Source organism: Eschrichtius robustus, chromosome 2 (assembly GCF_028021215.1).
Source record: "Eschrichtius robustus isolate mEscRob2 chromosome 2, mEscRob2.pri, whole genome shotgun sequence".
In the NCBI taxonomy this organism is placed as follows: Eukaryota; Metazoa; Chordata; class Mammalia; order Artiodactyla; family Eschrichtiidae; genus Eschrichtius; species Eschrichtius robustus.
The window spans coordinates 166,377,884-166,403,284 of NC_090825.1; the positions used below are offsets into that span (position 1 = coordinate 166,377,884).

The 25,401-nt window shown below is 54.3% G+C and overlaps 2 protein-coding genes across 7 annotated transcripts; one reads left to right on the top strand and one right to left on the bottom strand.

The window, feature by feature from the left end:
* Nucleotides 1-675: 675 nt before the first annotated feature.
* On the bottom strand, nucleotides 676-7,906 carry KXD1 (KxDL motif containing 1). Of its 3 annotated transcripts, none has more exons than XM_068536708.1 (5): nucleotides 7,792-7,906; nucleotides 5,098-5,219; nucleotides 3,897-4,049; nucleotides 2,461-2,507; nucleotides 676-1,663 (listed from the first exon to the last, which is right to left on the bottom strand). In XM_068536708.1, the coding sequence occupies exons 1-5, from the start codon at nucleotides 7,852-7,854 to the stop codon at nucleotides 1,434-1,436; spliced, it is 615 nt and encodes a 204-aa protein (XP_068392809.1). In that variant the 5' UTR covers nucleotides 7,855-7,906; the 3' UTR covers nucleotides 676-1,433. The 3 variants fall into 3 exon arrangements, with proteins under 3 accessions (XP_068392809.1, XP_068392810.1, XP_068392811.1); XM_068536709.1 differs by having other exon boundaries at nucleotides 7,784-7,869; XM_068536710.1 differs by lacking the exon at nucleotides 7,792-7,906 and adding an exon at nucleotides 7,708-7,729.
* A 4,747-nt stretch (nucleotides 7,907-12,653) lies between these two features.
* FKBP8 (FKBP prolyl isomerase 8) lies at nucleotides 12,654-22,068 on the top strand. 4 transcript variants are annotated; one of them, XM_068536715.1, is made up of 9 exons: nucleotides 12,654-12,742; nucleotides 14,134-14,468; nucleotides 16,816-16,985; nucleotides 17,140-17,228; nucleotides 17,524-17,744; nucleotides 18,319-18,491; nucleotides 20,394-20,471; nucleotides 20,971-21,102; nucleotides 21,529-22,068. In XM_068536715.1, the coding sequence occupies exons 2-9, from the start codon at nucleotides 14,159-14,161 to the stop codon at nucleotides 21,613-21,615; spliced, it is 1,260 nt and encodes a 419-aa protein (XP_068392816.1). In that variant the 5' UTR covers nucleotides 12,654-12,742; nucleotides 14,134-14,158; the 3' UTR covers nucleotides 21,616-22,068. The 4 variants fall into 4 exon arrangements, with proteins under 4 accessions (XP_068392816.1, XP_068392815.1, XP_068392813.1 ...); XM_068536714.1 differs by lacking the exon at nucleotides 12,654-12,742 and adding an exon at nucleotides 13,350-13,481 and having other exon boundaries at nucleotides 16,816-16,931; XM_068536712.1 differs by lacking the exon at nucleotides 12,654-12,742 and adding an exon at nucleotides 13,351-13,481 and having other exon boundaries at nucleotides 17,527-17,744.
* The last annotated feature ends 3,333 nt before the right edge of the window (nucleotides 22,069-25,401 follow it).

The following is a 25,401-nucleotide window of genomic DNA, read 5'->3' on the forward strand; positions in this document are numbered from 1 at the left end:
GAGGCCGGCCGCTGTGCACAGATGGATTTCAGGGCGGGTCCGTATAGGAGCACGGAGAGCAGGTGGGGCTGGTGCATTCACCCAAGGAAATAGGGTGGGACCCAGGGTCTGTTTAGGATATAAGACGGAGGAGACTCAGGATGGCTCCTGAGTCATCAGGATGGCTAAAAAGTGCTGGGCGCCGGAAAGCGGTGAGGACTGAGAAGTTACCTGTGGGTTTGGCAGCGTACCTTATTTCCTTGAACACTTCCCGGCGCCCCCTATGGACCAGGCAAAAGCAGACACTCTGAAGTCTGGGAAGAGGCCTTTAATAACATAATTTCTAAGTGCTCCAAAGATGAGGGGACTCTGTGAGAGTGTCTGATGGGGAATGAGACCCTAGCTCCCTGAGGAGCCCACCTTAGGGCTGAGATTTGGAGGAGGAGTTACTCAAGGAGGTAAAGGAATAATGTTGTGGGCAGTGGGAATAGCACATTTGAAGGCCTGGCTGGTGATAGGAAGTGGGGTTATTATGGTTGCCACCACTGGAGACTCCCACTCAAAGCAGAGCAGCCCACTTCTTTCCAGCTCAATGGTGCCTGGCTGTCCCTAACCATCCTGTCCCACATCCAGCACTTGCCCCCATTCTGGACTGCTGGGCCCAAGGATGGAAGGAAACCACTGCTAGGTGCACCCTTCCCTTTTTAGTAACAGAGTCTTTTTATTGATAACTTCCCAACAGCATCTGTAAACATCGGGTACAAAAATATTCTGCTTAACTCTGTTCTCCAAGGTGGCGCAGCTTGCTCCATGGAGGCCCCAGGAGAAGCCTGCTGGGCCCTCAGGGTCCACACCTCTGGTCTGAGAAACAGGGCCTAAGCAGGCTCGGTGCTGAGTGGATGGCTAATCTCTGCCTTGAGGCTTCTACAACTGTCTCAGAAACCTCCTTGAGATGATGATTGGAGAAAGTATTCAATACTGTCATTGGAGTAAGGGGCAAGGAGACCAGAATTAGTAGGCACAGGGGTGGGCTGGGGTGAACTCAGACGTTACAGTGCTTGGCCACCTTGAGGAGGTCCTGACCAGGGTGCTGGGGCAGAGGACATCTGGCTCCGGTCTCTGGGAACCTTTAGGTGTTGCTCAGAGTAGACCTCAGGCCTGGCTCTGGAAAAGCTCCCTTGCGCCCAACCCAACTCCAGCTGGACTGGTCATCCCCTGGCCTGGCAGAGGGGTCTACAGAAGAGAGATGTTCTCAGTGAGGAAGGAGGGGGAATGATAGATCCCCAGGAATTCCATATCCCAGGGAGGGAGCCTTGTCCCCCAGTGAGCCCCAAATGACAGAGTAGGGTGGCAAAGCTGACTGTCTCAAGGCAGGGTTACCCACTGCCACCTCAGACATCTGGGCAGTGGCACTGCTGCTGCCCTGAGACCCCTCGGAGCTCCTGGGAGTAGGGCTACTCGCCCGGCGTCTCCTCGTCATCTGTATGGCTGCGGCCATTGATGGCAGGGGAGCCGGGCCGGATGTGCGACAGGTCCTCGAAGCCGGGGCTGAGGGAGGGCGAGACTGTGTCAGGGCTGGTGTCGCATGAGCCTGTGCTCTGTTCCGAGGTGGCAATGGTTGTTGTGGTGCTGGGCGGGATGGGGTCTTCATCCTCGTCTTCCAGGAGGGACGCCTCCGGGATGTCTGGGGGAAGGAGGCCCAGGAGTTGGCTTAGTCACCATGCCAGGCACTGTGCTGAGGGATTAACTGGGCCCGGGACCCCTGACAGCTACCCCCACCCCATGGGACATAACTTGGTTCATTTTACAGATGAGGAAACCGAGGTCCAAGCAGGTGAGAGGCCTCTCTTTGAGGTAAGGTAAAGACTCAGGTTCTCTGGGGTTAGGCCTACGCGGGCCCTGGGGGCAAGTCTGAGCCTGGCTCTGCCCTCTTGACTGTGTCACCTGGGCCAGGCCCCTCACCTGCCTGTGTCTCAGCTCCCTGCTCTATAAACTGGGAATGACGGCATTGCCTTTATGCCTGTGGTTGTCAGCGGCCCTGGAGTGGGGAGCTGTTGGCCCATTCTACAGACTGGGTAAACTGAAGCTCAGCATGGAGGACGCTGTGCTTCCTCTGACAAGTCACTGCCCCTCTGGGCACAGTCCCCACCTCATAGGTGGTTGTGGGTAACAGCCTGGCTTGTAGGGGTACGTGACATTCACTGGGCTAAGGACTGTCATCATTCTTGTCCACATTCCCTCGTGTGACCTCCCCCAAGGGAGGAGACTCTAGTCCCAACACCTGCTCCGCAGGTTGCCAAGAAGATCAGGCCAGCACTCCCGCCCCTGCCCCAGGTCTTACTGGACCCACTGCCCACTAGGGCCCGGGCTTGGTGTCAGCCCTTGAGGTGACCTTCCAGAAGCCAGCCCTGGGCTGAGGGCCCTGGCATCCAAGGGCGCAGAGCCCAGAAGCGGGATGTAGGAGCTCTGGGTGACACTTACGGCTGAAGGCCTCCGGGTGCTGCCTGGCCAGCTTCCCTTTCAGTGTCCTGCAGGGGAAGGGAAGGCACACAGGGCTGAACCTGCCGAGTGTGCAGGCTGGGCCCGGTGCAGGCCAGGAACCTCCCCCTCACTGCTTGTCATACTCTGCTCCAGGGCTGGAGGTAGGACTGGGCACTCAGCCAGCAGACCTCCCATCCCCAGGACGGATGGCAGCTACCCAGCTGTCACCCAGCTTCTGCGTGTCCTTGGTGCTGGCTCTGCGTGCTGGCTGGGCCCTCTACCTGCAATGCCTCATGTCTAAACCTCTTCTACCAGGACAACCTTCCAGGAAGCTTCCCTTCCCCTTGCCTCAACAGGCACTCCTCTGGGTGACTTGTCCCAGCCTGTCTCTCCAACCCCGGGGTGAGGATGCCTGTGGGGGCCAGGAGTGCTGACTATCCACACCCCAAACACCGAACACTGGCACTCACTAAACTGAACTTCACAGAGAAGCCCCTGCTTCCCTTTTTAACCTGCTGGTTTTTCCTTTTTACCTGAAGTAATGCAGTTCTGTTTACAAAGAATTACAAAAGGCTCTCACCCTTGACTATGGCCAGCCAGCACTGTCCCCCCCAAAACCCCCCACCCTGAAGTACCACTGCTGCTGCATCCCTGCCTGGGTAGACACACTTATCTCCTTCCTGAGTGACACAGATACACACAAAAGGTGTCAACCCTTGGGGTTCCTACTCTACTCCCACCCCTGCAACACCACACGTGGGCAACCAGCCTGGTGAGATGCCCCAGAAAAGATACGCTTTGATAAAGGATTTATCCGGCCTGTCTTGTGATTTCTGCACAGAGCATGCTCCAAGGAAACATGCTGCCCTCAATCTGTGGCACCTGCTCTGCCAGCAGATGCGGCTGCCCCCGGAAAAGAAGAAGCGGCACAGTCAGCCAGAAATACAGCTGTAGTGCCAGCTTGTTCCAGGCCTGGGCGCCCCAGCGGCAGTTGTTAACGGCAGCAGTGGTGATAGGAGCTCCGGGGGCCGTATCAAGCATTCTATGTGGCTGGGGACTTGGACATCGTCCTTCTCTGTCCTCATGGAAACCAGCTTGAGAAGGACCCACAAAACCTGGCAATCTCATTTTCCTCTTGAGACAAGTCCTGGGTGGAGGCCAAGGGGGACACGAGGCTAGCCTTTCACTGTCTGCTCCTGCCTGCCTTTTGCATTATGGGTCTGGCACTATGTTGCATTTTCAAAAAAGGAATAAAATTTAAATTCAGAAACTCCAAGATTTTCAGATCTTCTCCAATACTAAGTGTGCAATGAAGCCTCGTAAAACAAGCTGAATCTCCCCACCGCCCTGCTACGTGGGGAGGACGGCCCTCATTGAAAAGAGGAGGAACCCGAGGCTCAGAGCAGGAGGCAGAGACTGGAGGGCCAAGCACCCACCTGATCCTGCGGAAGATGCTGTCCAGGTCCCGTTTCATCTCCACCAGGGTCCTTGTGTGGTGCAGAAAGCGCTCGCTCATCTGCTGCAGGCGGGCACTTGACAGGTTGTTGAAGTTGAGCAGCATCTCGTTCGTCTTCTCAAAGCGGTCCAGCCTGGTGGCGGAAAAAGGGCACCAACTCCTCTGCTCAGCCTCCAGGTCCCTGCCAACTGATCCTGCTAGGCCCTTTCCTGCTCCATGACCTTTGCGTAGACCATTCCCTTGTCTTGTGGAGCTCTACCTGGTGTTTGAGCCAGCTAGCAAACTCCTATTCAACTTTAAAAACCCTACTCAAAAGTCCTACTCAAGTGTACCCTTCTCATGTAGCCTTAACCCTCTCCCTCAAGTAGACTCTTTGACACTCTGACTCCCCTAGCCCCAGCTTCTTTCTCTGGCCCAGCCCTGACACTCCGAGGCCAAGAAGGTTCAAGTCTGATTTTGTCTCCCCTCGGTCTGGGAGTTCCCCAGGGTCAGGTCTGAATCTGAACTAAAGACCTAGGAGGGAGATGGGTATTGCTGAGACCCAGACATATCCAGCACCCCTGTCACAGGGCAAGAAAGGTAAGGTATCAGGTCTGTGCTGTGTTGTAAATGGAAGGAAGAGCCTTTGGCTTAAAGACACAAAAATAAAGCCCCAGGAGACCGTGTTTCCCCCCGAAGGTTGTGTCGGCCCTTCTTCCCCACAGAGCAGGCCGGAATTAGGGTGAGGTTATGGTGGCCACAGTGCCAAGCCCCAAAGAGAGCAAAGGCCATTCACAGCCCTTCCAAGTGACCCCAGGCGCTCTGCAGATACAGCCTAGGCTCTGAGAGAATAGGTTCCCAACAGGAAGTGAGCCGACTGGCTCCCTTAAATCCCCCAGCAGTTCCTTCCTTATCCCCCCCCCCCAAGTCTCCCCACTCCGAGTCTCCTCGGGAAAGGAGCTGCTGTGGTCCCCGCCAAACTGTCCGCAGCTGCGAAACTGTCCCAGAGCCCTGCTTCCTGTGCCAAGGCCTCGCCTCCAGACCAGGAAGGAATTTACTTTGGAGCCAGCCAGCAGATTTGCTCATTTCCTTCATTTTATCACCAGTGTGGGCCCGGGGTAGAGGCGGGCAGGGCTAGAATGCTGGCCAGCAAGTGGATTCCTTCCCACACCGGGGGCCCAGGGCCCTTGGCTTCCACTCACATGTTCTTCTGGGCCAGGATGATGGCGTTGACATCGTCCGCATTCACCATGCTCAGGATGCGGCTACAGAAGACCCTTGAGGCCGAGTCCGGGGGGTCCATCTCTTCCTCCTCCTCCGCTGCCTGAAACAGGCAGGAAGAAAGTGTTTTCAGTCCGCATCAGGAAGTGGGGGGAGGTGGGATGGAGAGGAGGGGCTGGGAACCCCACAGGCCACCTGTCCGTAAGTGGGTCATGCCACCTGAGCCTCAGCTTTGTCATGCCAGGAACTCGGGGGTGTTTCGAGAACCACAGGAGTTCCTATTTATAACTTGCACCCAAGCACATCACAATCCCATCACCCCTCCCACCGCCACACTCCCCACTCTCCATGTGCCCAAAACTACAGGCACCTTCCTCCTGCATAGATCTGCCCCCCTCCTCCTGGCTGCCCCCTCAAATCATCACCCCCTCCAATGCCTTTTCTCCCAAGAGATCTTTGATGACTACCCCTATCCTGGTCACTCATCACTTCACCTTTTTTAATTGCTCCACTGTCTCATCTCTTCCTGAAATTATCTTAGTTATCAGTTAACCCTTTTGCTTGTCACCCCCACAGCAATATTAGCTCCAACAGAACAGAGGCGTGTGTGTCTTTCTTGCTCACTGCTCTGTCTCCAGAGCCCAGCCCAGAACCTTGTTCACAGCAAGGGATTGCCCGAATTTAGTTTGATGAAGGCAAACAGAACCTTTCAAACTCAGCTCTGAAGCTAGACTTATATCAGCAAGTTAAAGCCAAGAATTTCAGGCACTGGCAGCCAGGCTGTGGGCCCCAGCAACCCAGATGGCTCTGTGGCTCTTGGCTCCCAGCTTCCCTGGCACACAGGTGCCATCCCAGCAGGTGGGGACTTCCTGGACCATGCTAGGGCAGGAGGGACCACAGCTTCAGCACTGACCCTCCTAAGGGGGTTCAGGAAAAACCCAGAATCCTGACATAGCTTGGCTCTGAGGTCTGCACATTTAATGGCCGACAGAAAGGCCCAATTGCAATTGGTTAAGATTCACACACAGGATGAGGAAGGGCTTTCAGAGCCCACTTAACTACCCTCCTCTTTAGTGAGCACAAGACACCAATTTCAAACACTGGCAACTGTTACCATCCTTATTTATATATAAGAAAATTGAGGCTCAGAGACTGAGGAACTAGGCCGTTGTCACACAGCCAGTGAACATGGGTCACAACTCAAACGCCCACAGACCACAGGATCCACAAATATGTGACTCTGACGTTCAGTAGCTACCTGTGACAGGACAGCTGCTTCTTACAGCACCTGATTCCTGCCAGACTTCTGATTGTTTTCAGAAATAAACCTGAAATATGGATTTCTTTTTCCTGTGAAATCGCCTCATTTACAAATGTTAGCAACTAATATTTTTCTTACCCCAACACCATAGAGGCCAAGAGTATGTATCTATTTGTGCCCTGAATCTGGCTATCAGTTTGCAGCCATTACGTGCCTTCTGGAGATAAACTGCCACACCTGATGAAATCCACCCCCTCCCCAATCACCATGTTTGAGCTCCTTCTATGTGCCAGGCATGGACACCCACACCCTCCACATTTCCAAAGAAGATCATGTATAAAGAGGACACTTGGGCTCTCAAAGGACAGAGCATGGGGCGGGAAGCCCAGAGCTAGAGCCTGGCAGGTGCAGGATTTGGACCTGTGGGAAATGGTTCTGCTACAAAGAAGGGCTCTTTCCTGTCTCTGGCTCCCAGATGTGAGGGCTGAGGGATTCAAGGCACACTCCCCCACCAGCTGCCTCTCACAGGAAGCCTTCCCTGACTAACTGCTAATCTGGCCCACATACAGAGTGGAAATGACCCAGCATGGGCTCTGATCCCTGCTCCAAATATATTTATGGGGGACACACGCAGAGAGGGAGGCTGTGTGACCTTGGGAGAGTCACCTCACCTCCTAGATCCATTTTCTCACCCAGAAAATAGGAATAACAAAGAATCAGAATCTCACAATGCTGTCTGTGGGGACTAAAACCAATAGTGATAAGAGGTGCTGGGCTCGGAGCAGTCAGTTTCTCCAAGTGGAGTGTGAAGAAATCCTAGGACAGGCCCCGGGAATCAGTATTCTAATGAGGGCCTCCCTAGTGCTTCCAAGAATACAGAACAAACACTTATATAGCACTTCATTTAATCTCCAGTCACCCCTACAAGGGCATCTCCGAGGGTACCTAAGGCTCCCAGGGGTGGGCTCAGGTCACACACCAATGCGGAGAGGCGCCGCAACTCCACCCAGGGCATTTAACATAATTTAATTTGGCTGCCCAAGCTCAGCAAAACCCGCGAGGCGGGGCGGGGCTCACAAATCCCCTCATGCCCCGCCCCTGTGAAGCGGGAAACTGAGGCCCAAGCAGGTCAACGCCCGATTCCGGGAGACACGGCACAGCCTGAACACAGGCGGCCCCAACTCCCGCGTCCCAGATCCAGACTCGGCCCATGGCGCCGCCCGCGCGTCCACCGCGCAGACGGAGAAACCGAGGCCTGTGCGCAGGAGGGGTGCCCAGATGTTGCCAGCGGCGCGCCCCACCCCACTACAACCCGAGGACCGCGCCCGACCTGGCCCGGCTCCCCAGAGGCTCCTGCGTCCCCAACCCCACCCCGAACTCGGCCCCGGCGTCGGTGGCAGCAGCACCTGCACACCTGGCAGCCTTGCTCGCGCTTCCGGGATGGCGCCCGCGCCGCCGCGACGTCACCACGCACCATGCGTGCGAGCGCGCGTGGCGGCGACGTGCCCTGGGCTGACTTGCGTGCGTGGAGGCGCGGCAGGAACGGGTGGAGCTTAGATGCAGCTTCTATTTGCGGGTGCATCACAACAAATAGCCAATCAAGCAGTCCCTCTCGCGCCTGCGTAGTTTCCAAAGCCCGAGCTCCGAGGCAGCCCGGAAGGAGGGAGGGGAATGGGGAGGGAGGATGAAACAACCAATTTTATAGATGGTGAGACTGAGGTCCGAGAGCGGCAGGCATTCGCACAGAGTCATATAATCCTCGAGTGGCCTGTGGTGGATCCAGACCCAAATGTTCTGCTTTCCAGGCTGGGAATCAGACTCACTCGGGTTCAAAAACCCCTGCTCCGTTTTTGGTGACCTTTTTCTGGGCCAGGATCTTGCATTGCATTTAGTCATGTCTCCTTGGTCTCTTCCACTCTGTGGCAATTCCTGTCTTTCTTCATCTTTCATGACCTTAATACTTTTGAAGAGTACTGGTTTTGTAGAATACCTAACATTATGGGTTTGTTCAATACTTCCTCATGATTAGACTGAAGTTGAGCAGTTTGAGAAAGAATCCCACAAAAGTGATGTTTCCTTCTCAATGCATCATATCAGGAGGCACTGGGATGTTGCTATGTCTCATTGTTGGTGACGTTAACTTTGATTACTTGCTTAAGGCAGTGTCTACCAGCTTCTCAACTGTCAAGTTACTATTTTCCTTTGCAATTAATAAGTATCCTATGGGGGGATACTTAAGAGACCATGTAAATACCCTTGGTGTTTTGGTCTTGGTTTTTTGTTGTTGTTGTTGTTGTTTACATATTTTTCACCCTTTAGTTTTAGCATCCATTCATGGCTCTTGGCAGCAATAATGATTACTTACTATGTGTTTGCATAATGGTGATTTTTAATTTAATTATTAATTGGAATTCTATTGTAAACAAGAGCTGTCCATTCTTCTCAATTACGTATTCAAGTATTTATATCACTATGGAGTCATGAGTATTTATTTTATTCTGTGGCTTATAATTAATTTCTATATTATTTATTTTACTGCCCCTTTAATTTAGCTCCTATGTCCTTTTAATATGTCTCCATGTTTCTGTGAGTACATCCTTACTTTTGGCACCACAAGATGTTCTGTGCTTGCTTTGGAATATCCCTGGAATCAGCCATTTCTCCAAGGAGCCTGGTTCTGCTTCTTGGAGAATGGTATTTAGAGACCAAGATCTGGGTGCTGGGTGTGCTCACTGCTACCCAGGTATTATTGCTTAGAGACCCTCTCAGCAGTCAGAGCTAGGAAATACATGTATGTCTACTAACCCATGCATATACACATGTATTTTTAGTTCTATATCTGTTCCCTTGTGTCTCTACTGAAAACCATGAGTTCATACTGAGATGAGGATGCATTAAGTGAGATAACCCAAGTTAAATGCATGAACAAAATGGGGCAAATAGTAATTGCTTGATAAGTGTTAGCAATTACCATTAGTTTCTGAGGTCTTATGAAATGTATGTTATATATTATATGTCTGATTTTTCTGTGTCTCAGTTTGTTAACTGTGAGTCTGGGTGAACCTAGCATCTGCCTCTTAAGGTTGCTCAGAGCTTGAGAGATACACACATGCCCTTGGGCACATGGAAGACTCTTTGAGAGCCCTGGAATTGGCATATCTGAGTTCTAATTCCAGCTGTCACATCCTAGCTGGGTGGCCTTGAGCAAGTGGCTTAACCTTAAGAAATCATGCAGGTTAATTCCTTACAAGAGGGGTCCCCAACCCCGGGCCACAGACCAGTACTTGTCCTCAGCCTATTAGGAACCGGGCTGCACAGCAGGAGGTGAGCGGCAGGTGACCAAGCAAAGCTTTATCTGCCACTCGCCATCACTCCCCATCACTCACATTAGCACCTGAACCATTGCTGGCATTACGGCCTGAACCATTGCCCCACCCCACCCCCATCTGTGGAAAAATTGTCTTCCACGAGACCTGGTGCCAAAAAGGTTGGGGACCGCTGCCTTACAACAGAGTTTGGCCCATTGTAAGCCCTTGGTAAACTCTATTATTACTCTCATGCTCTCCTGCCTTCGTTCATTGAAAAGTTAATGATGATCAGGAATCTTATGCATTCTTATAGTTCAACCAACAGTTTTAAAAATTGTTCTGTAAACCCTCTAGTCACCCCTTCTGGGTTCGGCCCATATTCTGAGAATGCAGAAAATACTCAGTCCCTGCCTAGACTTGGAGGATGAAGGAGAGTCTGACACAGACAATCCCAGCCCTGAAGGGAACAATGTTGGACTAGAGGGAGGAGAGACTCAAGGCTGGAGGAACCTGCAGAGTGGGGTATGAGGACTTCTGAAGGCCAGGAAGCAGGTACATCTGGATGGAGTTCTGAGGTAGGATTAGGAGTTTTGCAGGTGCTGACAATCATTCAGGACTGAGGGGATCACAGGAGCAAAGACAGGATGGTGGGAAAGCACATAGTGTGGATTTGATCTTTTAAGAATTGTGGAGCTCCATGAGCCAGACAGCAGCCAGTGCTGAGAAGAGCCTGGGTGGCGGCTGCTGGGAAAAGTAGAACCGTGGCTCTGTCTGCATGGCTTTGCCAAGCTGTAGCAGAAGAGGCCCAGACTGGAGAAACCAAGCTTTTCAACGGGTCTCTTGGGCTCTGTTGGAGGCCAGGGAACATTTACGAGGGTCCTGGAAGGGGTGGGGGCTGCACATTGAAGCCAAAAGGGACTTGACTGGTCCCAAATGTTTTCCTTTTTTATTTTGTTTAAATTTTATTTATTTATTTTCTTGGCTGTGTTGGGTCTTTGCTGCTGCGCGCGGGCTTTCTCTAGTTGCGGTGAGCGGGGGCTACTCTTCGTTGCAGGGCACGGGCTTCTGATTGCGGTGGTTTCTCTTGTTGTGGAGCACAGGCTCTAGGCGTGCGGGCTTCAGTAGTTGTGGCACATGGGCTCAGTAATTGTGGCTCGCGTGCTGTAGAGCGCAGGCTCAGTAGTTGTGGTGCACAGGCTTAGTTGCTCCGTGGCATGTGGGATCTTCCCAGACCAGGGCTCAAACCCGTGTTCCCTGCATTGGCAGGCGGATTCTTTTTTTTTTAATTTTATTTATTGATTGATTGATTTTTTTAGCTGCGTTGGGTCTTCGTTGCTGTGCGCGGGCTTTCTCTAGTTGCAGCAAGCGGGGGCTACTCTTCGTTGCGGTGCATTGGCTTCTTATTGCTGTGGCTTCTCTTGTTGCGGAACATGGGCTCTAGGCGCACAGGCTTCAGTAGTTGCAGCACGCAGGGTCAGTAGTTGTGGCTCACGGGCTCTAGAGTGTAGGCTCAGTATTTGTGGCACACGGGCTTAGTTGCTCCGCGGCAGGTGTGATCTTCCCAGACCAGGGATCGAACCTGTGTCCCCTGCATTGGCAGGCAGATTCTTAACCACTGCGCCACCAGGGAAGTCCCCCCACCACCTCTTCTGACTGGCCAGCCTTCCTTCCTCCCCGCCTTCCTTCCTTCCTTCCCTCCTTCCTTCCTTCCACAATGATTTCCCTGAATACCTCCCCCTGTTTTGTGCCATGCAGTATGTAGGCCTCAGGACTAAAACAATAAGAAACAATGTACCCTTCTCAGATTTTGGGGGTCTTCCAGTGTATTGGGTGAGGCAAAAGTCAACTGATGGCACAGACACAAGTGAATCATTTATGAAGTGGAGGTTCATTGTACCAAGACTGCAGCCAATCAGGACACCTGGCCTTGCCATGGGGAGGTCAGGGATGGCTTCCAGTAGGAGGTGACCTCACAGCACCTATCTGACAAGTTACCGCCAAAAGCCAGTTACCTCCTCCAGTGTTAGCTACATCCAAAAGCCAGTGTCCCGCTCATTTATTCATTAATTCATTCAATTATTCATTCATCTATTGAACTCCCATAGGCCCTTAAGCATCATTCAAGGAGGTGGTGAGGACAAAACAGACAAAATTCTTTCCAGGACGGAGCAAAACTGGGGGAAGGGGGGAAGCAAAAGAATGAACAAGATCATTCTGGAAGGGGGTAACTGCTGGGAAGAAAATAAAATAGAGTGAAGAGGAGTAAGTGCCCCCTCTTTCAAAACAAGAGCCATAAAAACCCTTCTAATCAATGCTGCCACCTTCTCCTGGGGCCGTGAGGACCTTATCATACTCTAGCAGAAGGTGCAGGGAGGAGGGACTCCTCCCAGTGGCCCTGCTCTCTCAGCAGTTAACCTAGCCATTATTGAGTTCCTCCTGTATGCACCAGGCCACCCTCCCGGGATTAGACAGACCAGGTGCGGGGGCGGTGTAGGGGGCCGGAGGTTCTGTGTGCTCTTGGGCACGTTGCTCCCCCTCGGGGCCTCGGGTCTACAGAAGTAACTAGCGGTTCAGAGTGGGTTATCCAGCAGTCTGGCTGCCCTGACCGGCAAGCCTGAGCTCCTTAAGGAAATACCATTTAGTGTTGTCCTCCCAACAGCCCCCAAGGTGAGAGTGCGTGCATAGAGGTGTTTATGCCCATTTCACAGATGAGCAGAATGAAGCTCAGACAGGGGTTGTAAGTCTGGCCAGGCTGCGCGGCGCTGACCCGAGAACTGACTCGGATCTACACCCCCCGCCCCCGCCCCCGCCCGGGGTTGGCGCGACGGCCTCTGCCCCTTTAAGAACGCCCCACGGATACAAGCAGGAAGGGGGCGGTGCCTGTGCCTGAGACGGATGTGCTCGCGCACCAATGGACGCTGCAATAACTGCGGCGGCGTCCAATGGGCGCGGTGAGGGCGGTGCTGGGCGCCAGAGCCTGGTTCCCGAGGCGCGGCGGCCGCGGCTGGGGGCGGGGAGGGGGGCGCAGGACCCCAGGCTGGGGTCCCGGAGCCGGAGGCACGTGTCCCGGGGCGCCGGCGGGGTAGCGCTGGCCCGGAGCGCTGCCCGGACCTGGGCTAGTCCGGGGGCCGGCGCGGCGGGGGCTGCGGCTGCTAGGCGGAGTGAAGGGCCGCGGGGGAGGCGAGCCGGGGGGCGCGGGGGGTCTGAGTGCCGGAGAGGGCGCGGCCTGGTGAGGTCAGCTGGGGGTGGGGGCCACGGAAGGTCAAGGGCAGCGGGTGGGGGCGCTGCCGGCGGAGACGTGCAGGGCCGGGGGCGCCCGAGGGTTGCGGGGGGTCGGGAGCCCCAGACTGGTGGCGTCAAACAGGCATGGGGCGTTGGGAACTTGGGTGGGAGGTTGACGGTAGGCCAGGCCGGTGCAGGGGGCGTCTGGAGAGCGTAGGGTGTTATGGGATGGGGAGGGGGGGCGTCTGGGGATATCAAGGTGTTTAGGGGCGACGGGCCAGCTGTGGGGGAAGCTGGCCCGGGCTGGGGTCGGTGCTTGGGGTGGGGGGAGGGCTATTTATGCGAGCGCAGGAGATTGTGAGGGTGGGGGCTGGGAGGGTCTCAGAAAATGGGACCCGAGTCCTGAAGGAGCAGGCAGGTGAGGGTTAGGGAGGGGATGCTGCGGGTTAGAATGACGGCTCTACCACCGCCAGAGCTTGGGGCCTGGGGGAGGCGGACAGTTCTTGATGGTCCAAGGAAGAAGCCGTGGGGGTCTCGACCACTCCTCCTCAAAGGAGGCTACTTTGAGAAGGTGGTAAGAAGGCCTGAGGAGAGGAGAAAAGGCTCCCAAGGAATGGCTTGGGTCAAGGTCCCTGGTGTTGGGGGCGGTGGTATTAGGTTCAGTGTATGGAAGGAAAGCCTTGGGGTTTCTGGGTGGCTCCCCTTAGGAGAAGGGACAACTGGAGGTGGGGAGCCCTGGTAAAGATTCAGTTATTTTTCCCTTGGGCTCTAAAAAATAGTCTCCCCAAGATCTCAGGGGTTGTCCCCCTGAAAAAAATCCCAGCACCAGCTCTGGACATTTAAGCAGATAAAGCCCTAGGTTCAAATCCTGCCTCCTGTGGTTGGCTTGCTCTGTGACCTTGGGCAAATGGCTTTGCCACTCTGGGCCTCAATTTCCTTTTCTGCAGGGGGATGTTCCCTACTTCCCCGGGGTGTTTATAAAGATTAAATAATAATTAACTCTAATAATAGCTAACACTGTTTGAACCTGATGCCAGGGCTTGATGAGTGGGTTGTTAAGTCCTTTGGACAAACCAGGGTTGTTACTCTTCCCACCCTGTAGATGAGGAAACTAAGGCCTGGAGCCCCTGAGTCACACAGCAAGTGATCGGCGGTGTGGAGAATGGAGGCAGAGGAGATTTGAGGGGCTTGGTGGGATTCTTACCCCCATCCATTCTCCCCACCAGGGCCAATTCCCATCCCCCCAGCAGCATGGCATCCTGTGCTGAGCCCTCTGCTGCGGACCCTGAGCCCACTGCCCCGCCACCTGCTGGGGTCCCACCACTTGAGGACTTCGAAGTGCTGGACGGGGTGGAAGACGCAGAGGGCGAGGAGGAGGAGGAGGAGGAGGAGGAGGAGGAGGAGGATCAGGATCTGAGTGAGCTGCCACCACTTGAGGATGTAGGGCAGCCCTCACAGGAGGAGGCCGAGCAGCCCGGGGCCCTGGCCCGAGAGTTCCTGGCCGCCATGGAGCCGGAGCCTGAGCCCGCCCCGGCCCTGGACGAGTGGCTGGACATCCTGGGTAAGGAGCAGGGGTGGCTCGGGTTGACCAACAGGGCCCGGACAGCTCAGGTTCAGGAGTGACCTTGGCCTAGGCCCTCTCCTCCCCTGAGCCTCATTTCCCCATCTCTGTTGTGAAGGAGGTTGGAAGTAAAACATGTGGTAACCACGTTGATCGCCAGCCACAGGCAGTTGCTTGAGACACTTCACGTTTATGCCCTTTTCTTGCCTCCCCACCCCATGACTTGCTTTCGCAGAGCTGCTAACAGGGCTCAGAGAGGCTGAATCACTTGCCCAGAGCCACACAGCCAGCACAGCAGGCGCTGGCAGCTCCCAACCCCCACTTTTCTTGGCATTTGTCTGGCAAGTGCCTGTCCCCAGAAAAATGTGTCCTGAGGTCAAATAGATCTGTGGAACATCCCATTTTGTTCGTCCCTGTGTCTGGTTCATAGTATTCATTAGTGTGCTAATTGTTCAGAAAAGTCCTGCAAGAAAGAAACTAGGAGAACCCACACATGTGCCACCCCCATGTACCCCATCACAACAACTCTAGAAGATAAACACAGCGCTACTAGTTCTGATATCTAATACACTAAATAATGCTAATGACCACACAAATAATAGTAAAACTTATTACTACCATCATTAGTGCTAATGATACAGTAGTATGAAATAATACTGGCACTGGTAAAATCGAATTGGTACTGATTTCACCTCCACTACAGATATAAACCTTACTGCGCCTAAAAATAACACCAGGTGATATTTACTGAGCACTGGTTCTGTGCCAGGCCTGTGCATCATCTTATTTTATCCTCACAACAACCCCACGATGTAATTCCTACCATATCCCCGTTTTACAGATAGGGAAACAGGCTCAGAGAGGTGAAGGCACTTGCCCAAGGTTGCACAGCCTCCTTGGCTGTATTAAAGTTTGGGAAGCTCTTCTCTACTGATGTTAAGAGCTGTCCTGCTCCCCATCTGAGCATGAGGATGGCTCTGTTTGTTTATATTCGAGCCAGCTACTTTCTGAAGTCAGAATTCAGGCTTCTAGACAAGGAAACTGAGGCTTTGAGAGGGGATATGATTCTACATACCTGGGTTTACCTGGGTGAGAGGCAGTGCCTGGTTGAGGTCCTACCAGCATATCCACTGTTAGTGCCCAGAAACCTCAAGACACAGGGGTCTCTTGGCATCCACTAGATCATTGGTTCTCAAACTGGATGCGGGGGCACGTATAAGTTAGGGAGCACTGCAGAAATTTAGAACACTCTAGAATATTCCATAGTATGAATAGATCTCTCGGCCCCTAACCTTTAGACTAGGGTCTACTCAGACTCATGGTAGTATTTTCCAGACCAGTGGAATATTACGGAATACAGGTACTTGTTGGAACATGGGTGACAGCAGATGATGTCAGTCTGACGTGCCCCATAGGTGTAAGCCCTCTATTGCCCCAGCAGTTGTCATGGCATGACAGTGGGTGTCATCATTGCGGGGGCTCCTTGAGTGGATTCATGAGGGCACGGGGCCTCATGCCTGGTACTCAGTAGGTGTTGGCTGTGGCCATTTGGCCATTCCTAAGATCGTTTGGGGTATGGAGGGGAGCATAGTGGTCTCTTCGGCAGCTGGAGGGGGGCGTTGGGGGCTACTTTTGCTTATAGGTCCTTCTGTGATGTGGTGCTTTAGTCGGGACACAGTCCTGGCATCACAGGTGCTCTGCTAACCAAGCAAACTACTCACTAGGTGTCACCAGGATCACCCCCTGATCACCCCATTTCATGGCTGGGTAAATTGAGGTCCACATGTCACAGGGCTGAGATTGGAACCAGAGGAGGGAGGAGAGGGTAGCTCCAGAGTCTCATTACTGGGTATCCCTGCTGCCCTGATTGTGGTAGGCAGGACGGCTTTTCTCAGCCCTTTGCCCTCACTGAGCCTTGACTTTCTTTCTTTTTTTTTTTCTTCTTTTGGCCACGCCGCGTGGCTTGCGGGATCTCAGTTACCTGACCGTGGATTGAACCCGGGCCACAGTAGTGAAAGCCCGGAATGCTAACCATTAGGCCACCGGGGAACTACCTTGGTTTTCTTAAGATAACAGACCAGCCAGCGTTCACTGAGCCCATCGTTGGAGCCAGTATCGTCAGTCCCCAAATCAATCCTTTCATGCCCAGTGTCCAGCCAGGGACACCGAGGCCCAGAGGCATGGGGTCACCTGCCCAGTAAGTGGCAGAGTGGCCACTGAAAACTCAGCTTGTGCCCTGGTGCTGTGCCACCCCCAGGATAGGCAGAGCTGGGGGGGGAAGTGCCCAGGGGGCAGCTGCCCATCTGAGCTGCTCAGTGACAGGCTGCTTGTCCCTGCTCCATGGCAGGGAATGGGCTGTTGAGGAAGAAGATGCTGGTTCCAGGCCCACCAGGCTCAAGCCGCCCGGCCAAGGGCCAGGTGGTCACCGTGCAGCTGCAGACTTCGCTGGAGAATGGCACACGGGTACAGGAGGAGCCGGAGCTGGTGTTCACCCTGGGTGACTGTGATGTCATCCAGGTGGGAACGGTGCAGGGCCTGGGCAGTTCTGGGTGGGGAGGGGCTGGGGTGAGATGCAGGGGAGGTGGTGGTGGTGGTGGCGGCCGGGTGGGTGGGCACTGCTGTGCTGCACCTGGACCCACTCAACTCATGCTGCTCCCCTCCCCGACCCCAGGCCCTGGATCTCAGTGTCCCGCTCATGGACGTGGGAGAGACGGCTATGGTCACTGCTGATTCCAAGTACTGCTACGGCCCCCAGGGCAGGTGAGTACCTGCTGCCTGCAGGGGTCCCTGTGGGGGTGAGGAAGTGGGTGGGACGGGTTGCTCCCCCATCTCAACCCATCTACGTGCACATTTTATAGAAAAGGAAACAGGCTCCTGGAGGGGAACTCCCGCACCAAGTCACGGAGCTCAAGAGTAGCAGGAGTTAACTTCCCTTGTGTTTTACTGAGGAGGGGGGTGACAGCCCTTTCCCGCCTGCTCCCACTGAACCTCGTGTGTCTGGGGTTCAGTCATGGTGGCCGCTGGGTCTGAGTGCTGTCCCCACCCCATCCCCCAGCAGGAGCCCATACATCCCCCCACACGCGGCCCTGTGCCTGGAGGTGACACTGAAGGCTGCTGTGGATGGGCCTGACCTGGAGATGCTCACGGGGCAGGAACGCGTGGCCCTGGCCAACCGGAAGCGGGAGTGTGGCAATGCTCACTACCAGCGGGCCGACTTCGTGCTGGCCGCCAACTCCTACGACCTCGCCATCAAGGCCATCACTTCTAGTGCCAAAGGTGACCGCCAGGTGGAATCCCAGCACCTCCCCTGCAAAGCCATCCCCACTAGTGCTAGAAACTTCAAGCCACAGAGGGCCCCAGATTCAAAATGTTCTAGAAAATTCTAGAATATGGATAGATGTTTAGCTATGCCTAGTCTTTAGATATTTCTAGACTTATATCCCAGGTCAGTGGACTGTTACGGAGTGCAGGTAGATGTTGGAACGTGGGTGACTGCAGATATTGTCAATCCATGATCAGGCCCTCGTTCACTTAGGCTCCATTTTGTCGACTCCTTGGGAGTGCCCTGAGGACGGCACTGGTCTTGGCCCGTGTTAGAGATGGGGAAACTGAGGCCAGAGAGGCCTGAGGTCCCCCAGGGAGTAGGTGGTAGAGGCCCCAGCACTGGGATCTTGGAAACCCCCCATCTCCTGTGACTGGGACACTCAGAGACCCTTACCCCCCAGTCTCCTCCAGCACCAGGTGCAGCGGGGTGGGCCTTGGCCTGGGTCACATAATCCCTCTGCAGATGGTTGTGGGCGGCTGGCGGCATGTTAACAGTGGCTGTAGTTGAGTGCTGTCCCCCCCACAGTGGACATGACATTCGAGGAGGAGGAGCAGCTCCTGCAGCTGAAGGTGAAGTGTCTGAACAACCTGGCAGCCTCACAGCTGAAGCTGGACCACTACCGTGCAGCGCTGCGCTCCTGCAGCCTCGTGCTCGAGCACCAGCCCGACAACATCAAGGCGCTCTTCCGCAAGGGCAAGGTGAGCTGCAGCTCACAGGCAGCAGGCGGGCAGGCTGGCTCCCTGACCTCAGAGCAGTGACGCTGGTCCCAAACCCTAGATTTGAGAAACGCATAGGTATCAGTCAGCCAAGCTCTCTGGGGTATAAATGGGGAAACTGAGGCCCAGACAGGTGCAGGGGTGTGGTCTGGGTCACAGCAATTCATTGACTGAGGCCAGATTTTTTTTTTTTTTTTTTGGTGGGCTGCACCACATGGCATGTGGGATCTTAGTTCCCCAACCAGGGATCAAACCCGTTCCCCCTGCATTGGAAGCGTGGAGTCTTAACCGCTGGACCACTAGGGAAGTCCCCTGACTGAGGTCAGATTTGAACCCTGGGTCTTAGGTTCCCTCTACTCCCTGACACTGCCCTTTGGCCCATTGGTAACTGTTCCTTGCATATAACCCTTTGTGACTCCCATCTCCCTCAGAGTAAAAGCCAGGTTCTTATTTCAGCCTTTAAGGCTCTGAGCTATCTGGTCTTCCTCCTGCCATCATCTTCCAGTGTACTCTTGCTTTTTTGCATCCTGCTCAGCTTCTCCACTACTTGTTGCCTGGGCCAGGTCTGCTCCTACCCCCGTGCCTTTGCACAGGCTATGTTCTCTGCTTGAGATATTCATACCCCAAATACACCCATGGGTCCTTCTCTCACCGCCTTCAAGTCTTTGCTCTGATGTCACCTCCTCAGGAAGTCCTCCCTACAACACCCACCCTGACCCTCTGCCCTGCCTTCATGTTTCCTGTGTCACTGTCAGCATGGGCAGGTGTCATGCCTCTTGTCCATCTCCCTTACCAGAAGGTGGGGATTTTGTATGTCTCATTCACTGCTAAATCTCTAGCCCTTCAAACAGAGCCAGGCGTACAGTAGGTGTTGAGTAAGTGCTGGTGGAATGTAGGAGTGAATTTGGCCTGAATGGACTTGACTTTAATTGCTTTTGTCCCCGTCTCTGTTCATCTTCACTCTGTTGGGATAGGGGGTGCTTTCAGCATTTTTTAGCAGTAAACCAAGGAAACTGAGGTGCAAGCAAACGCAGGGTCACCTAGTGTGTTAATGAGAGGCCTGAACAGGCCAGCCAGCATTTTTAAAGTACTTTTTGTGTGTAGAGTTCTGTATAGAAACGGAGAGGAGAGAAAAGATGCTGTCCCTGTTTTTCAAGGGTTTAGAATCTTCTTGTGGGGAGTGAGACTGTCTGCTTATGTAGCCTTATACATGTTTGGGTCTGCTGGTTGAAGGTGATGGAAAACTACTCAAATAGATTCAGCCAAAGGAATTAACGACTTGTGGAACTGCCAAGTCAGGGGTAATTGACTTCAGGCACGGCTGGATCCAGGTGTTTAGAAATGTTGTGCAGATGCTGTGTTTGTCTGCCGTGTTTCTCTCTCAGGCAGGCTCCTCTTTCAGGGTGACCAAGATGCTCCCTCCTGCTCTGCCAAAAGCTCCAGGGTTCCATCCCTTCCACTTAGCAACTGGCCTCTCAGTGGTACCAGCATAGTTCAGGCTGGATCTCATTGGCTGGCTTGAGTCACATGCCTGGCTCTGAATCATTCGATGTGGCCAGAGCTTTGGCAGCATCCGTTTGGCTTCTCGAGCCAGCCAAGGTGGTGAAGGAGGAGGAGAGACCAGCACCTGGGTCTCCTGCACAGGATGAGCCAGACACTCAGGAGAAGGAGCAGGTTAGGGGAATGACACCAAGCCTGGTGGTCTGCTCATGTAGTCTGAGGGCTCAGGGGAGCGGTGTAGGGGTGACTGGATCCCCGGGGCAGTTGCTAGAGATACATTTGGGACTAGTCAGGTGGCCAGGAGCTTGGCAGGGCTGGGTCTCTTGAAGGAGAACGTGGCCCAGCGTGGGTCCAGAATGATGTACTCCCCACTTCCTCCCACAGGTGTTGGCCCAGCAAGGCGAGTACAGTGAGGCCATCCCCATCTTGAGAGCAGCCCTGAAGCTGGAACCTTCCAACAAGGTGAGCAGAATGGGGGCACCCTGAGATTTGCTGTGCCGGCCTGTCTGGAAAGTTTTTTCTGTGGTCTGCCCCTTAGCCTTCTTGCTGTGGCTCTCCCTATGGTGTTTCTACCTGGGAAGTGGCAGGGGGTAGGTAGCTGAAGGGCCCCAGCCCACCTGCTGAGACCCTTACTGACCCTTGCATAGGCAGTCTGGACTCACCCCCAACAGGGTCCCAGAGGCCAAGGGCACTAGCCAGCCTGGCCAATGCCAGTGTCTTCAGTTTTCTTCCCAGAACCTTCCTCTCTCCTGGCCACCCTTGCTCCCCTCCATCTTCTGGCTTCCTAGGAGGATGGAGATAGCAGCCCTCACTTCGCTGATGCCCAGAGAATAGCTGACAGAATTCCCATGTCCCAGTGGTTCCAGCCCCGAAGGGCCCTAGGGCCCCAGAAAGGCAGACTGCTAGCAGTGATCGTTGGCTTCTGCTGCCACCTGCTCTCACAGACACCCCCCTCTCACAGACGATCCATGCAGAGCTCTCAAAGCTGGTGAAGAAGCACGCGGCCCAGCGGAGCACGGAGACCGCCCTGTACCGGAAGATGCTGGGCAACCCCAGCCGGCTGCCTGCCAAGTGTCCTGGCAAGGGTGCCTGGGTGAGCTGGGGCCGGTGGGTACAGGGAGGCTCCTAGAGTAGGGGCAGGGGCTATGGGCAGGGTACGCCATGCAGAGGGAGTTTCTTCATTTTGCAGACGTTGATGTCTTCATGAACTGGGGTGTTGTGGACCATGCTGGGGACACAGAGAAGCCCCAGTGCTGTGTGACCAGGACTAAAGCAGAAGATGAAACACAATCTGGAGGGCTCAGGGTGGGGCTCCTCCAGAGGGGAAGGGGAGGTGTACCAGAGGAGGGGACATTTGGCTTGAGTTTTGATGCATGAGTAGGAGTTTTCCAAGAGGCAGGCAAGGCATTGTCAGGCAGTGGTTTCCTGGGAGGCCTGTTTGGGGCCTGTTGATAGCTGAAGTGCAAGACATCTGTCTTGACTGCTGTCTAGCCTCCTCTTCCCTCTCCTTTATCCACAGTCCATCCCATGGAAGTGGCTGTTTGGGGCAACTGCTGTCGCCCTTGGGGGTGTGGCGCTCTCTGTGGTCATCGCTGCCAGGAACTGACTGCCCAGGTGGCCGCCATCCCCTCCACTCACCGTGGACCCCATCCTGCGCTCCCTAACTCCCCCAGGCTCCCTGTCCACTGCCCTAACTGGCCTAGCCCCCTCCTCTGGGGCGTGGGCAGTGAGGTTTGGGGGTCACGTGGCCCAGTGAGCAGGAGGGACTGAGCCCTATAGGAGGAAAGTGAGGCAGGGCCCGGGCCCCACGTCCAGCCCAGAGCAAGGGGGCCCTCATTCCTCCAGACCCAATTCCCACCCCTAACCCCACCCCCTGGGTTAGGTCCCAACAGTGGCCAGCCTCAGCTTCTCCTTCCCAACAGGCCTGGGGGCAGCCCTTCTCCCACCCGTTCCCTGTCCAAGCGCCAACTCCTCCTGCCCCGCCTGCTGCCCTCCTTCCAGGTACCCCCCACCCCACCCCCCAACACACACACAGTGAAATAAAGCCTCCCACCCCGCACCCTGCTGGCTCTGGAGCCTTCTTCCACCATCACTTGGGGCTGAGCCAGAGACAGCCTGTGCCATGTCCAGGGTCACACAGGACCGTGGATATGGCCGAGCTAGGACTAGAGTGGGGGTTGTCTGCTCTCAGGCCACAGCAGACCGTCTTTACCAAGGGGGAAACTGAGACCTGGAATAGCGGGGCATTATGCTCAGGGTCCCTGGTCAGACTGTGCGGCAGTTCACAGCTAGCTATGCTCCTTACCCCACCTCTCTTGACTCTGTTGCCTCATCTGAAATTGGGGACCCTGATGGGACCTAACTGGGGACTGTGCTGAGCCCTCAATGACCACAGGGGTCTGGCTGTGCAGCAAGCGGACAGCCCCATGTCTGGGCAGCAACATAGCCAGTGCAAAGGCCTTGGAGCAGCATGGAACCTGGTGTGTTCAAAGTTGATAAAGGTGGGTGGTCAGCAGAGCTGGACCCTGCAGGGCCTTGGGGGCTATAGGGAGGGGTTGGGTTTGATTCCAGGAGCTCCATCCCATCTCCTTTTCCCTACAACCCAGGGCTGTCGGAGCTTCTTCCCAAAATGTTGCCCACCGTCACAACCAGGACAGCCAGAGCCAGTGTTTGGGCCTGTATTAACCTGAGTTCCCCTCGCTGCTGCTGTCTCCAGGATAGACCACACAAGCGTTTGGCCTGCTTCCATCCCTTACAGTCCAGGAGTAGAAGCAACTGGCCACAGCCACCCAGCAGAAGGTGGCCATGAGGCCTTGAAACTAGATCTTTGCCCTGCCTGCTCCAGGCCGTTGCTGAGCCACCTGGATTACTCACAGGGCACAAATCGGGGTGGCTTGGACCTGCTTCTCCTCTCCACCATTCAGCCCCCTTAGGTTTCTACCTTGTCCTCAGACAGGAAGGGGGCTCCATGGGAGGTGCTGGGGCGGGGACCATGGGTTGGCCAGGCTCGGGAGACCTGCATCTCAGGCAGGATACCCCCTCTTTCCTCAGTCTCCTTGACTTCAGGCTGGGAAGCTGGCCTGAAGGTTGGCCAGCGGGACTGTGGGCCGGCTGGGGTGACTTCCTGGCCCGGGTGTGAGAGTCAGCACCGCTGACATTCCTGAGCATTGATTGTGTGCTGGCAATGGCGTTAGTCCACTGTTTACCCACAGCAGCCTTGTTCTGTGCCCGTTTTTCATATATTCTGGTGACAAGTCCTTTGTCGTATAGGTATATTGTGAATATAGTTCCCACTCTGTGGCTCACTTTTCATTTTCTTAATGATGTCTTTCAAAGAGCAGACATTTAAAATTTGATGCAGTCCAATTTGTCAGTTTTTTTTCTTCCATCCCATGTGCTTTTTGTCAATATTTGCTGAGCCCAGCTTGTAGAGATTTTCTAGGTTTTCTTTTAAACGTCCTATGGCTTTAGCTTTTGCATTGAGATCTATGAGCCACTTTGAGTTAATTTTTGTATGTGGTGTGAGGTTGGGGTTGAGGTTCATTTTTTTCTTTTTTTAAAAAATTAATTAATTAATTTGGCTGTGCTGGGTCTTAATTGCAGCACACGGGATCTTCGTTGCCACGTGTGGGACCTTTAGTTGCAGCACACAAACTCTTAGTTGTGGCGTGTGGGATCTAGTTCCGTGACCAGGGATCGAACCCAGGCCCCCTGCATTGGGAGCTCAGAGCCGTAGCCACTGGAGCACCAGGGAAGTCCCCATTTTTTTCCATGTAACCATCCAGTTGTTGCAGAAACATCTGTGGGGAAGACTTACTTTTCCCTAGTGAGTTACTGTGGCAGCTTTGTCAAAAGCAACTGACCACACATGTGTGTCTTTTCTGGACTCTGCTCCATGGTGAGGGTCTCTGTGTCCCCTTGGCAGGTTCCACACTCCTGAAGACTGTAGCTTTTTAGTAATGATGGAGTCAGTCTGGGTGTGCCTTCCACCTTTGCCCCTTTTCTCCATGGTTGCTTTGGTTGTGTCCCATTATTAGCTGAGCGGACCGAGGCCCAGAGAGGAGACAGCTCCTGCCCAGGGTCCCACTACCTGGAAGCAACAGGCAGGGTTTGGCCCAGGTCAACCTGCCTCCAGAGCACATGCTCCACCCACCAGCTGGTTCTGCATCTTACTGCAAGTTAAGGCCAGGAGATGAGAAAGGCCTTGAATGCCACGGCCAGATGTGTGACTTTAATGTGTTCACCCCCTTGGTCATTCCATCCTCAGTAGTCTGAACAGGGTTGGGGTGGGGAGCCAGGGCATCCAGGACGAGGGGCATCGAAGTTGCCCTAAAGGCACAAAGAGGCCTTTGGCGGGTGGCAAACGGTGCTTGCTCCTGGTTCAGGCATAGCATGTGCAAAGGTGTGCTGGCTGGATGGTGTGTGGTATGTTCAGAGGACAACTAGGATGGATTTTTCTTTCACATCAAAACGTATACCACTGCCTTCTGTGTACCCTGTCTTGGGTGATGACTCAGCCTGAACTTGCCCTCAAGGGGCGTGACTCTCAGTGGGCTGTGAGTTGGAAGTGAACATGGTAGAATGAGCTTTGCATGTGAGAACTCATGTCTCCTGAGCACTTAAGTGGGATGACCTTAGCATACTTCCATCTCATGTCATCCTTAAAGGACAACTTCCTGGTGGTGGGTGTTGGCTGGGGTCACCCAGTGTGGAATCATCAGTGTCTCTGAATGCCTGTGCTCTATTTCTCCTCCTGGTGGAACTCACCTTTACTCCTCATCATGCAGATGGAGCGGGTTCCCCACCAGCCTTCAGGGGTGGATATGCAACCCAGGCCTGACCAATCAGAGCATTCTAGCCCCCTGGCCACAGTGATTGGCTCCTGGGTGGTCACGTGACACACAGTGAACTATTAAAGCCTTCTGTGGTACTTCTGCTGGAGCCATGAGGGCACCTGGAGCCTCACCTGCTTTAGAGTGGTAAAGAAATAGCTCATCAGGCCTGGGTTGTCCAAAGCATGCACATTTAAAGGACTGGCCCTTGACTGGCACCTGGGAGGTCACCTCTAGGCTCTTGGAATGTCCTGACTGGTATAAGTGTTTACCTGAGGTCGTGGGCCACACCAGATAGTCCATGCTAACAATATGATTTAGGGTGGGGGCTTTTGGCCACATGGTATCAGTTCAACGTCTGGATGGGCTGGAGACTGAATTTCATCACATGGGTGGTCAGCCATATCTGCATGACTGACCTTTCCTCCTCAACAAAAACCCTGGACAAGGCTCGGGTGAGCTTCTCTGGATGGCAACATTCCATGTGTGTTGTCACAGTCATTGCTGGGAAAATTCAGTGCTGTCTGCAACCAGAAGCTTGTGCCTGGTTTCTCCTGGTT